The 14,017-nt window shown below is 40.5% G+C and overlaps 1 protein-coding gene across 2 annotated transcripts in view; it reads right to left on the reverse strand.

The window, feature by feature from the left end:
- The window catches only part of FAR2 (fatty acyl-CoA reductase 2), a 133,632-nt gene that overhangs the window by 8,527 nt on the left and 111,088 nt on the right, over nucleotides 1-14,017 (reverse strand). For both annotated transcript variants that reach the window (XM_032347549.1, XM_032347550.1), the window contains 5 exons: nucleotides 7,591-7,768; nucleotides 6,235-6,279; nucleotides 3,910-4,028; nucleotides 2,974-3,041; nucleotides 746-917 (listed from right to left, as the gene is read on the reverse strand). In XM_032347549.1, coding sequence (XP_032203440.1) covers nucleotides 746-917; nucleotides 2,974-3,041; nucleotides 3,910-4,028; nucleotides 6,235-6,279; nucleotides 7,591-7,768 — 582 coding nt within the window. The remainder of the gene's footprint in view (nucleotides 1-745; nucleotides 918-2,973; nucleotides 3,042-3,909; nucleotides 4,029-6,234; nucleotides 6,280-7,590; nucleotides 7,769-14,017) is intronic.

Consider the following 14,017-nt stretch of genomic DNA (forward strand, 5'->3'; position numbering starts at 1 on the left):
GACTGCCTCCTATAAAGAGACTAGCATGGAAAGCAATGCTATTCATGCTTCCCACGCTTGCTCATAGGGATTGCATTTGGTAATTATAATAATGATGGCTCTTCAGACAAATACAAAATTCAAGGGAGACAGAAAGAAAGGGTTAGGTCCTAAGTCTCACAGCTAGATGGCGACAGAGCGGCCTCAGCGACAGCACATTTCATTCTACCTTGTTCCCTTTAATTTCTTTACTTGCCTCTAGATGGCAGTAATTCTAGTTCAGGTTTTTCCAGATCTCTCCCCTTTTCTACTTCTACACTACTTTAAATTCTTCCCTTAGCTTCTATTTCCTATTTGTAAAATTGGTGTTATGAGTACATCCTCTCTGGATTGTTGTGCGAATGAAAACGAGATCATCCCACGTTATCGTGTGCGTGTGTGTGTGTGTTACCATCATTGCACAATTTAAAGATTACCTAACAGTTTAGAAAACTCCAGACTTACAGTCTCATTTGCTTTGCTTTTTGGATGAATACTTGCTGAATTGACCAAACAAGTTTCTCAACATTTACTTTCCTTTATTATGATAGAGGATTTTTAAGGTAGGGATCCCTTTGGGACTTCTCATTACTACTGCTTCAGTTGGCCCTAAATTTATACAAGATTCAGTTGTCATCTTCAACCCCCAGATGAAAGGAGGGCTGTACTCTGGGGCCTCAATCTTCCATGCAACAACACTCTTAAAGCCACTGACTTGGCTTCTCACCTGGGCTTCCTTCCTGTGAGCCGCAGATAGAAGTCATAGATGATGGCAGGGGCCCGGTGGCTGACAGCATTCCAGTACTGGCTTGTGATGAGGTTGCTTGTGAAGTCTGCATGTGGCCTCCTAAAAGCTCTCTCAAATGGGGCTTTTTCAAAGGTTGCCAAGACTTGGAATCCTGGGGAAGAAAACAGAGTACTAAGTCTAGAAGCATATAAGCCCACTGTAGTGGAAGGCATTTGCAATGGGTCAAAATGATAAAGACTAGTGATTGCTGTGAAGAGTCTAGAATCAATCTCTAAGAACAATGTTAAGATATTTATGTGAGGCAAGAGGTCACCTACAAAATCAAATAATGAGAATGGGTTACAAAGTGGGTCCTTTTCCTGAAAACTTTATCTAAAACAACTTCTTGAGGGAAATAGTTTCAGTCAATACAGTGAAGTATTGTTCAGAAGAACATAAATCCATCATTTGATTCCCAGGTTATTTAGTCTATTCCGAAAGCCCCAAGACATTTCCTAAGTAGGCTCATTGGTTGTAGAACCATCAGGAAAGTTTCTTCATATTTTAAACTTTTAAAAGGGTTAAAGTTTCATAAATGTTTAAGTGAAAAAGAGCATATCAAGGCAGGATTCCCTTGTGCTGGTTCACTTATATACCCGTCTTTTACTTCTTTGCTATTTCTGCTTCTCTGGGGATACCCCAGACTCCACTGCCCATTCACTTTTGTCTCCAGATTGTTTTTTCCACAATATTTTTTTTTAATGATTAAGTAGATAAAACCCAGATAAAAGTTAAAAGACTCTTGATGTATATTTATAAAATAAATAATTCTTTTCAAAAGATATTAATTCCAATTAAATACTGATTTTACCAATGTAAAATTTTCAAAGAATATACCTAAGTTCATTATTCAATTATGATAACTATATCAGTTATCATGGTAATAAGATTATTATCCTCAAAGTGTGTTACTTGGAAATCTGTATAAAATATATATACCTTGTACAGAAGAGATTCTCAAGAAATATCTGATCCAGGAATCTGGACTCTTTTTCCTCCCAGAATGGGACTGCACAGAGACCTGTCCTCTACTCATATTTGAGGTACCAGCCCTCCACCTGAATTTGAATAGATCTCTTCCTCTCTTGGGGTCTCATATATAAAATAAAAAAAGGCCACTAGATTATTTCTAAGATTACTTTCAACTACGATATTGTATACTTTGATAAACAGAAAATAAGAGGTTTCAGCACAGAAGAAGACTTGAACTCCATCAGAAATGTAGTTTACATGTAGCATCTTTTTATTGACAAGCTTAACATAACTTGTTTGCTTCTTTAATGCCACTTTTTATGAGTAATAAAAAATACCTTAATACCTTAATCCTGTTACTGAGGTAGAGGAGATGTATTTTTAATTCCAAATGTTTTCAGAATTACTCAGATATATGATCTAAGTAACTGGATATATGATCTAAAGAGCTTTGATGCCAGTGGATAATTTCATTTTTTCTGAAATAACTTTATGAATAGAATAGCATAGGAGAGTGCTCTGAAATGAAAATCAGATTCTAACAAATTAAGTACAAGTGATTTTTTTCTATATCTAGTATCTAAATAAGACTAGATGATCTAAAATTTTCAGATATTTGCAGAAATCAACTAAATTGATGGAGCACAACATTGATTAATTAATTTTCTATTAATGCAGGGTTGATTACTTCCATTCAATAAGATACTTTCAAAGTGACACTTACGGCTTGCTGTATAAATCAGTGAAGAGTATTATTGACTCAGTAACCTACATCTACTTGTTACTGATGATCCCACAGTCTTGATGGTGCAGCCAGGGGACGAGGGATGTGGGCGTGGGAGCAGCCCCCGCCTCAGCAGGCGGGGCATTTCCTCACTGACGTTATTTACAAGTGCTAACTTTCACTCGGTTTTATGAATTTTTAAAAATCTTCATAGCCAATGGACCCCTTATTGCTTGCAGTCATGTACATTATTCCTGCTGACCCTTTCTTTGATATTCCACAGCACATTCTAGTTAACTCTTACACATTGATAATTATTAATTCTTTTATCTTGTACTTATTTTTTGTCTTTTTCTCCCATTAGACTCTAAGCTCCAAGACACATTTTGCCACATTTTTCCCCTGTGGTAGACACTACTACTGTGTGGGCAGATGCTAATAGTTATGTAGTTATATCTCTACAGGCACTTACCCATTTTGCCCCAATTACAAGGATTGAGGTTACCAGATGTACAGTGGTAGATTAATGTTGACTTAGGTCTGGAAAATGAAATAAAAATTAAATAAATACAACAAAATGGAGGACGAATGAAAGAAAGATAAGGAAAAACAACATGTAGGCAAGGATGTTTCAATAATTCCCATAACCAGGGCAACACTTCCAGCTTTTGTTCCTTCTTTGGGTAAAAATGCAAAATGGAAGAAGACGAGGAATATGTGTGTTTGTGCGTGTGCATGTGAAAGAGATCTCAAATAAGTTGATGTATTTAGGGAGCAGATGGAGGTACCATGACAATGAGAAAGCAGATAATATCACTAATTCTGGACATGTTTATTGGGCAAAATATAGGCTATTTTTCTTCTAAGTTCAGTTAAGCCCTGTTGTATTGGAAAATATCTAAATGGCTGACTTAAAATAAAAATTTAATTCTGTTTGCCATTTACTATCAGAGTCAAATATACAAACAACCTTTTTTTTTTTTTTTTCTTCCCCCTGTACTAGGAAACAGCCCCTCCCATGGTGATCTAAACTTTTGGCATGTAGCAGGACATGAGCAGTTGTATAAAATATAAAAGTTGCCCTTATTTCACCCACTTTTATCTCCTTTGCCTTAAAAAGGGGAGCTGTATTTTAGACTACTGATTAGAAAGGAAAGCCTTTTGGGGTTATAAGAATTTTATGGTTAAACAATTTAGAGTTTGCTACTTTATCCAAAATATGAAGCAGTATTTATAAAATATTTCCATGCATATGTGATGGCATATTTGGAACTATGTAAAATATTGAGACTGATCCTTTCTGACATTTGGGGTCTACTACAATCAAACGCACATATTTTGAAACTAAGCCTAACATATTCACCCTCCTCCTCATCAAATGTTTGAAAGCCGGCTTCCACATGCGCACCTGTGAACGGCTGTGTACCATCCCACAGCCAAAGTGAGATTGACGACTGTATCAACGGGAATTAAATCTGCCACAGCCATCGGAGTAGCTCTTATGGACCGAAGAAACCCTTTCCCAGCCTGCATAGGAAAAAGAACAGTAAGTACTGAACCAAGTTTTAAGTAACAGCTGGGACTAATACTAAAGTAATGCTGCTAGTTAACAACAGTTAACACTGACTCAGGGCTTACAGGTTAACACGCTAAGGCTGACTTCTCTCGGCCTATCCAACCCACCCCTACCTACAACCAACTCCCGGCCAAGTCCATCTCAAATGCCAATTTCCATAGAGGTCCTCAGGTTCCTTTAGGGGTGGAGTTCCTCCAATTTGTAAGAGGTTAGTATGTTCAGCTGATGAACAAACACCAAGAACAGTTTTTCACATTTAAAAATTAATTCATAAGATATCTTAAGAACTAAGGTTCCCAAATTTTCCATTAAGATTCGTTTACCATTTTTAAAAATTTATTTAACCTAAAGAGAGAGCGAGAAAGAGAACAAATGGGGAGGAGAGGCAGAGAGAGAATAAGGCCTTCTGCTGAACAGGGAGCCCAGACACAAGGCTCAATCTCAGGACCTGAGCCCAAGGCACGCACTTAACTGAGTCATCCAGGCACCTTTCAGTTCAGCATTTCTTAAGTGACACCATTTTCTGCTAGTTCTCACTAACTTACAAACAACAGTAGCCTCTAGACGTCTAAGAAACATTTAAAAAAGTTAATAGACTTCTACCTTTCCATAAATACTCTTTATTACTTAAGGAAAGGCCACCATTTTTTGTTAAGTAACTTTGTTCACTTCAAAGATGTTATATAAATGTAAGAATTGGGAATTATTCACATTAATAAATAAGTCATACCAATAAATATATAGGTTAATAGTCATGTTCACTGACCTTATGAAGTTATTGATACCCTGCATATTTCCAGCATTGATTTGCAGTGGTTAGCACTTTCCTATATTCCTAATCTCTATTTTCTTGTGACTGATTCCCCTTCCTTTTTATGTAAGAAATCAGTCTGAAAGATTTTAGAAAATCTGCATCCCTGTGCAGCTTTGTAAATAATATAATAAACCTCACTCTAGGATCATGTAAAAATAATTATGTTCTAAGTTACCAAATGTTCACCCCAACTAAGATCTTAAGATGAAAGAGTTGGGGCGCCTGGGTGGCTCAGTCAGTTAAGCATCTGCCTTCGGCTCAGGTCATGATCACAGAGTCCTGGAATCAAGTCCTACATAGGGCTCTCTGCTCAGCGAGGAGCCTGCTTCTCCTCCTCCCTCTGTCTGCTGCTCCCCTTGCTTGTGCTCTCTCTTCTCCCCCCTCCCACCATCAAATAAATAAATAAAATATTTTTTAAAATAAAAAAAATGAAAGAGTTGAAGACAGGTGGAGAAACAAAAAGAGAGGGGCTGCTAGAAAGAAATCAGAAGTTCTCTGCTGCTGTCTTTGACAAATAGTCATAATTCACTCTTATGTTTGTATGTTAGTTCACGTGGGACCTAGCTCTGAAGCACGGCATTTCTAACAAGATTTACACTCAGGGAGAGAAGTGAATTCCTAGTCATCATCCTAAAGAGCAGAGAGGCCGTTCAGGTCCTATAGTGCTTCCTCCTGAATTGTGTGCTGGCGCACACCTCCCATCACCTAGATCAGCCTTCACCTCAGGGACCTAGAGGCACCACTGATGTTTCTCCTTGTTTGGGAGAGGAGTATTGGTGAAAAGCGTTTTCTCTATTCATTCATTTTTAATAGGAGAAAAATTTGCTCTAATTGGTGGTTCTCTTTCTTGTATCTGTTGAGGACTATTAGTCATGTATTTTTATTATACATAAAATTTCTATCCATACACATTAACTCTTGAATGTGTATTATAACGAAGAATAATCTTTGAGAATGTGATTTTTGTTGCCTCCCCAATTTACTGTATTAATTCAAGCTATTAATAAATAGCGAAAAGGAGGAAACACTCCCCTCTTGTGGTAATTAAAGGGAAATGCAGACATGGTCCTTGACGCTCAGACTTCCCAAAAATAAAACTCCTCAAGAGTAACTGATGATATCACAGTTCTTCTGCTTTCCTGATAATAAAATCTACAAATAATAAAAGTAATTTCATCCTGCCTCTATTTCCCAACCAGCAGAATTGAGATTAAGTGGTTTCAATTGTAGTTACTAAAGTAACACTTAGGGATTTGGATCAATGAAGCTAAACCAACACCAGGCATTTTATTACCATTCCTCCACCACCTTCCAAGGAGTTATTTCTACATTATTATACGTACCGCAATAATGAGCCCACTAGGTCCATTTAGGTTATCAACCCAGCCCTAAAAGAAGAAGATCTCTATTAGTTACACATGTCAGAAAACCATTATACGTCTATGCAATGTCTGCAGTCTGATTTTAGTAAGTTTCAAACAAGAGCACTGAGATCCCAGCTGATAGAACGGTCTCATCCAATATATCTAAGATCACAAAGATCACTGGCAAAGCACTGGATATTTCTGCACTTGTGCAAGAATGAAAATTCTGCCAGCATCTTTTTTTATAGGGGGGGAGGAGTCATGGGAAGTTTCAGTTTGTTTTATGACATCTTAGAAGTTAAACTGAACCTTGACTTAATATCATAACTTGTTAACCAAGTCACTAGCCATCACTTTTCTTTACCTCAGGCCTGATCTTAACTCTCCAGGGGAACACTACATATCAAACATGATTTGTAGGAATGATCCATTTCTGGAAAATCTGAAAAGTCGAGCACCCATACTCTATTTGCTGTAGCTTGCTCAGAGATGTTCATGGGAAGAATATGTTATGGAGCTGTTGGAGGAAAAACGTCTTCTTGAGCTTGTCTCCTAAGCCCTAAGCAAGTCAGTTGACCTTATTATATCTGTTTCTTCATCCGTGAAAGTTAAAATGTGTGTTTAAATAGGGCAGGAAGGAGAACAGAGAAGAGGGAAGACCTAATGTTTATTCGACTAGGGACCAGGCACTACACTAAACACTCCTTGTACATGGTCTCATTTGATTGGCTCTCCACATGTGGGTCCAGTATTGGGCTAAAATAGCATAAGCCCAGGTTTATAGATGAGACTGCTCAAAAGCCTGAATTTTCAGTAAGTCATAGAGCTCAATTTTCTTTGGCCCTAAAGCTTCACAGAATTGCTTCAAAAAAGATAGTATAATTCGGTGTACTTTCAAAAGGATACAGCAATACACAGATGCAAAAATTAATTATTCCTAAACTGAGAACCTTGTGGTTTTTATTTACCCTGACAGTTATAAAACTACCAAAATGGCCACCAAGAACATTCTGGTATATTTAAACTATAGTGGGTAAGCCAAGAACTAAAACTATCTGCTACAACAATTTTCAGACTCCAGTGAATGAGAGGCTAATGTAAGACCTCCATCCAACTCTGGGACAGACAGTAGAACCTCCAGAAGAACCTCATGCTGGATAAACCCTGAATCAAATGTGGAATTTTGTCCTAATATAATGGGTTTGTATTTGATCTGCTGCACTCAACTATATGTTCTGAGAAGAGAGAGAGAGAAAAGGATATCTTTGGAAAGTAACTGGGTGAGAAGGATGATGGTTTGGAAGCAAAGCAAGGAATCCAGACAAGTGGACTTACCGGGAAAGGCTCCTGCCAGGTTGCTCCCACAATGGAGGGCCTTATGATGGCAATGTTTAGGTTCCCGCTCTCCTGCTGCACCACCATCTCACCCAAGGCCTTGGTATACGTGTAAGTATTGGGCCGATCACCGATCAGCTTGGGGGTGATCTCATCAATAATAGCATCATCTAACCACCTGTGGGTAGTCAGAGTCAAAAAGAATTCTAGTAACATATGTTAGACAATAGACAGGAAGGGAAGAAGGGAGGAAGGAACCTCCAAAGGAAACACAATCAAACAAGACTTCCCCTTTCTCGCTTGAGTTCTGGAATTCAGAACAGTCATAGGATACCAAGGCTGAGTGGGCACCCGTCCAAACCCCGACTGCTGAATGAGCTCTTGGCTCTGCACCATGAGGCCCACTCTTACCAGTTGAGTCCAGCTTCCTCCCACCTAGACTGGTAAATTCAACAGCCATGCAATCTACTACTTTATTATGCATGATCTCTAATTATCCTCAGTTATTTCCTCTTTGACTGGCTCAGGAGTACACCCATGAGGACACCTGTGGGTGCCAGCCGTGCTCGGGGCATGCCATGTGCTGTGTTCGTGGAGCTTAGAGGCTCCCACCCCAGGCTTCCCAGGGTTCTGGGATGAACCCCTGTTCATCCGGGGTTGTCCTGTTCACACCTAGCGCACCTATCTTGCAACCTTCGCTTTTTACTTTTAAATTTCCATTCAGTTCTCAACAAAGAAAAGCAACGACATTTGGCAGAGCTACATTCTGTTTTAGCAAATCTATGGAATGCATTTTGAAGCTATATTTACAGTCATAGTAATAACTCAGTGATTTTTCCCAGAGATTTCTCTTGAATTCTGAGATTCTCTAGTAGCTATTAATAGTCTGTCGGGAGGCAGGATTGTACTACTCTGAAGCAGCTCTCATAGTGACTGGTGAACACCTCTCCTTACAAAAGGACATGTATCATGAGAAACTGAGTTACCATGACAGCCGCCTAATCTCTTTTTTAAAGATGTCAGCACCCTTTTGATAATCCCAAAGTCTATCTGCCCTTCTCAAAGAAAGCAATAAAATCGTCCATTAAATATTTAATGTTTCTCTTAGTTGACAGACCTATTTGGTTAACCATTTGTTACAATATAATTTTTCAAAAACCAGGCTACCTAAATACGTTAGTGTGATTTTTATAATCGATGGGCTTGGTACATTTATTCCTACCTTCAAGGGCTGAGCTCAGTCATACTATTTTGATTATAGAAGAATCTTAGCTGTTATTGCTTTGCTCTCATGACAAATTATTGGACATTTACGATGTGCTTATGCCAATACTTACTCAGAGACACAACCCTCAGGTTTGAGAACACTCATTTGATGTTGGAGTGGGACATGAGCACTGTCTGTAACGTTTTGGTTTTCCTTGCTTTGCTGCTATTAGTGCTGAGTGTTTTCTAGATACTCAAATACCGTTTGATTTAAATTGAATAGGGAAAAAAGGTCAAGAAGTTCCTAGAACAAAAGCAATTCCACATACTTAGAAAAATGGAAGATTTTCTAATTATATGGCCCCCTGAGGTTAGGGATAAAGCATGTGGGATAATGTAGGCACCTCTCCATTTCATGATGATGTTACCATTACCTCATTTTATCTGATGGTCCACAGTGGATTAACTGACCTAAGACCATTTTCTTTCACGTGCAAACTCACACAGACTGCAAAAACCAGGTCAGGAAAAATATAGCCTGATCAGGCTGTAAAGAAACACATTCTTAAGAATACATGAGAACATAACCAGGCACTAAGGTGATACGTCACAGGGCTGGGACCAGCTGTGGTCATTGATGTTGGTGTGCATGGAAAGGGAGTTCGCCTATCTTAGAAAATGTTGGTTTCAGGGCACCTGGGTGGCTCAGTTGTTTGAGCATCTGACTTTTGGTTTCAGCTCAGGTCATGATCTCAGGGTCAGAAGATGAGTCCCAGTTTGGAATTCACAGTCAGCAAAGAGTTTGCTTAAGGCTCTCTCTCCCCCAGCTTATGCTCACACTCTCTCTCTAAAATAAATAAATAAATCTTTTTTTTTTTTTTTTAAAGAAAATCCTGGTTTCATAGATTACTAAGAACACAACTGTAAAAGAAGTTGCCATGCCCTGTGAATGGTTGCCTCTTATATTTGTGGCTCTTTCTGTATCCCACTGAATTAGCTTCTTGATTCCTCAGTTTTTACTGGTGAAAAATGACAATCATTATAGCTGTTCTAATTTTCAAGTTATCATGAGAACAAACAGGAATTTTCACAACTGCACTTAAAGCTCTTTGATAAAGCCAAATGAGCCAATAAACCGAAGGAATTTTTGATGTTTGGTAAAAGAACAAAGGGGCATGTATCTACAAATGTAACAGTTTTAAATGATCTTTTCTGATGCAAGCAAACAGCCCTTGGCCCATCTCATCCTGGGTTCAAAGAGGACATTGGTATAAGCAGCACACAGACCCACTGGTTAAGTGGTGATACCCTTTAAGAGACCTATATTCAGTTAATGCTCTTCTTTACGAAAGTCTGATTTGCTATTTGTTCTCAATTTTTTTTGATGAACAATTTTAAAAAATGTATTTATTTGAGGAAGAAAGAGAGAGAGAGAGAGAGAGAGAGAAAAAATGCGAGCAGGGGGAGAGGTAGAGGGAGAGAAGCAGGCTCTCGGCTCAGCAGGGAGCCCAATGCCGGGTTCAATCCCAGGACCCTGGGATCATGCCCTGAACTGAAGGCTGATGCTTACCTGACTAAGCCACCCAGGTGCCCCTTCTCAGTTTGTTTTTAAAACAGTGAGGTTGGCATGGAAAAAGACATTCTATAAATAAAAGCACATTTCTAAAATTAACCAAATGCTCTTCAGGGTACCTGAGATGTTTCGAACCCATAGGTCCCAGATTCTAAACTTCTACTTACATTGCTTCAAAAGAAGCAAAAAGTTAGTGAAGATTTCAGAAAGCGATGTACATACTATTTCCTATAAATATTACTATCTTTTTGGGGGGCGGGGCTTGAAACTTATGCATCAACTTAGTATCATTAATGATTTCATAATTTAGGTACTTTCTAAATGAAATAGTAAGAGGGATATAAATTTTTCCTCCTAGTTTCCTTAGGCAACAAGACTAGTGGTACTTCGGATGAAGTTTTCTGCAGAGCAAGTACTGGACACGCGGCCATGGTCATGTTTGCTCTCTCCATCTCCTGAGTTAGGTTTTTCCCTTGATTCCTGCAGGGATCCTGCCATAGGTTCCTGTGTCAGTTTCAACGTGGCAGAGTTGGCTTCAGAGCAAATTTACACTTTTTACTGGGGTCAAGGGTATTCCTGTGCCTCGTGCTGGCGGTGAGCTGGCCTCTGCATTTCCCCCTTGACTTCTACTAAGCACCTATTCTGGCCTCCAGTGGCCTGATAATATGAAAATTATTCAGTCTGTCTAGGAAGCAGTGTAACCCAGCTCTGGTTTGTATTTAAAGCCGGATAACACTAAAAGTACACAGAATTTTCTGGGTTTTTTTGGTCTGCTGCATAGATGCCATCTTAAGCCTATACAATTCTGACAGTAAATGGACAAAATCAAAATGAGTGTTTTCCTTTCCCCTGGAGTAGATACACTGTCTTAGTGTTAACAACGTGTTCTTCAGCACCCAGACAAGACTACTTTCCAACATCTGACTTCCTTTCATATCTCTGTCATAGCTGACAGCTGCCCACGTTTGATCAAAAACACCTTTTTTCACATGGCAGATTAATTGTGCTTCTGGAGGCCAAGTAGCTTCAAGAGCATGATTTTGAGTAGGTACAAATCTTTCGGGGAAAGCCTCTAGGAATGGGGGGGTGGCAAGCAAGGAGAGTGGGGAGGCTGGGGTGCGTGGGTGACTGGAATACAAATGAACCTCGTGTCAAATGAGAGACATTACACGAAAAAGCACTTTGAGGCAGTTTTCCCCCAAATTGCCTGCTCATCAGTAAGACTTATGTGGGGCCTATGACAAAAGTTCAGCTCCCTGGGCATCATCTTAGAACCTCCAAACCAGTCTTCAGGGGCAACAGCTTGATCACCTTGATTTGTAGCCAGTGAAGTGGTGCTTGTTGTGGTCAGGCAAACTGAGGAATCACCAGTATCAAAGGACCCCACCCCACAAATGTTAGCCTTGAACAAATTGGGATTAGCTCTGAGAGAGGCATCACTTCTTGGAGTAAAACTTTCAGTAGACTTGAACTTTAAAGGATTTCAATCCTGGACACTAGAGATGGAATCTGAGGGTTGATTAGAAGGTATGTGCAAGCCCACATGCAAAGCAGTGGCCACATCCCATTCAGTCTCCTGTCCCCGAACATGGAGGTGTTTTTTGGTATCTGTTGTCACTCCCCAGTTCTCGGTCTCACCCCACAACATGACAAGTCACAGCTGTCCCTGCCTCTGACAACTGCCCAGGCAGATCTACCCCCTTCCCTTGTGACCACTAACATTCCTAAAGCCCGCTTTCATCCAAGTCTTTTTTTGATGAAAACAAAATGGAAGCACCAACCAATCAAAACCACCCCCCCTACACACACATGCGGGACCCTCCTGCCGTGGATCCCTATTGCCTCTAAAATTAAATACAGTCCTCCCCACGGCATTCAAAACTCTCAGGGCAGCCCCAGCCCCACTTTCCTACAAATAACAACTGCGCTGCCCAGGGCCGCATCCCCAGCATGCCTCCAGCCTTCCTGCTCCCCTGGCTGTGCCTCATCTGTGCGCCCACCTCACCCTGCCACACTGTGCCTCCTCTCCCAAGTCCGTGTGCTGTGCCTGTCTCCACAGGGTCTTTCCACTGCCACCACCGACTCCATCTAACTTCTGCTACCATGCTCCATGTATAATGCTACCCTGCCCTGTTTTGTGTTTTACTGGGAGCTCCTTGAGAACACAGTCTCTATTTTAAGAAAGCACCTTTTAATCTCTCATACAGTCGAATGCGTGGGAGTAGCGAAAAGGGCTGCGTGACCAAATCATGGGGCCACGGAGAAAAACGGTGTCCCTGTAACTTACTAGCTGGGAGAATTCTGAAGCCTTCCTCGGCCTTTTGGAGCTTCTGTTCCTTTATTAGCCCAGTAGCAGCAACACATACCACCAGCCCTACAATATTACCGTAAAGAACCGATGTCTGTGAAAGTGTCTTTACTCACAATAATTGCTCGGTGATGAATGAGAGCTGCCCTTCCCTTCTTAATGCGTACTTACTAGATTGATTTAAGGATGCTAACTAAAGCAGTAAAGATTTATGGATCCATTTTTCTAGTTTCGGGCTATAGTTATTTCCGGTTTTTATACAGATACAAAAATCTTTTCCTTCTGTCTCTCCTAAGAGGAGTTAACTTGGCCTGAAAAAGAGGGAAAGAAAGCAGCAATCTTTCCCGGTCGGTTATGTGCACTTTAAAAAATAAACATTCTACATGAGTCATTATTCCGGAAAACTGGAATTTCATTGGTAGTTCCTCATCCATTTATGCATAGGAGCTCCTAAAGGTAACCCCACCCCCAACTGCAGAAGCTAGAAATAAGAAGACAGGGAGACGGGGAAGAATAGTGACATAATTCCATGATGAAATGCCTGTGATGATTGGGACAAGGGCCGGACACGTGCAGGTGTGAGAGCTGGAGAGGTCTGTTTTCCTAATGCTGATTCATGGCCACAACTGTCATACCAATAAGAAGCATTAACTCCTAATTGGGTCTGGCCTCAGGTTCAAAGGCTTCCAGAGGAGAGCCCTGATGTCCGAGGAGGAATTAACCAGGGAAGCAGAGGTGGAGGTAGTTTCTAGAAACAGAACTGTCATAAGCCAAGGCAGAGCGGCATGAGGGAGAGGAGTAATGACTTCAGTGTGACCACCGCACAAACGTAAAGGGAGGGTTGGCGGAGATGGGGCTGGACAGGTGGTCCTGAATATAAAATTCTGAATTAATAAGTTGTGGTTATGACTTTTCCTTGTTTTAAAAAAAGAAGAAAACCTTGGTTTCTTAATTATATGTAAAATGGGTTCTGTTGAGACAAAATTTATTTCATTTTTACTTCTGTTTGGCTGTGTATTTTGCAGAATAATTATATTCCTTGGGGAGCAGTAAATGAGAGACTTGAATTTTGTACAAATGTCAATTCCGGTTTGATCATCAATCACGTAGCTATCCCTGGCTTTCCCCAGGGGACATGGAGTAGGCGAGGATGGCAAGCGCTGGGTACCCGAAGAGAAACCAACTCCTCTTCTGGGAGGTGAGTTTATTCTTCTTGGAGACCTGGGGATCCTGAGAGGACACAGTCTGGGAGGGAGGAAGTGCTGCGGAGGACCGGGAGAAGCCCCTCGCTGGGGCTGAACTGAAGCTGCAACTCCTGTCCCCTTTCTCTGGCAGTCTCT

This window comes from Mustela erminea, chromosome 6 (genome assembly GCF_009829155.1).
Source record: "Mustela erminea isolate mMusErm1 chromosome 6, mMusErm1.Pri, whole genome shotgun sequence".
Lineage (NCBI taxonomy): Eukaryota > Metazoa > Chordata > Mammalia > Carnivora > Mustelidae > Mustela > Mustela erminea.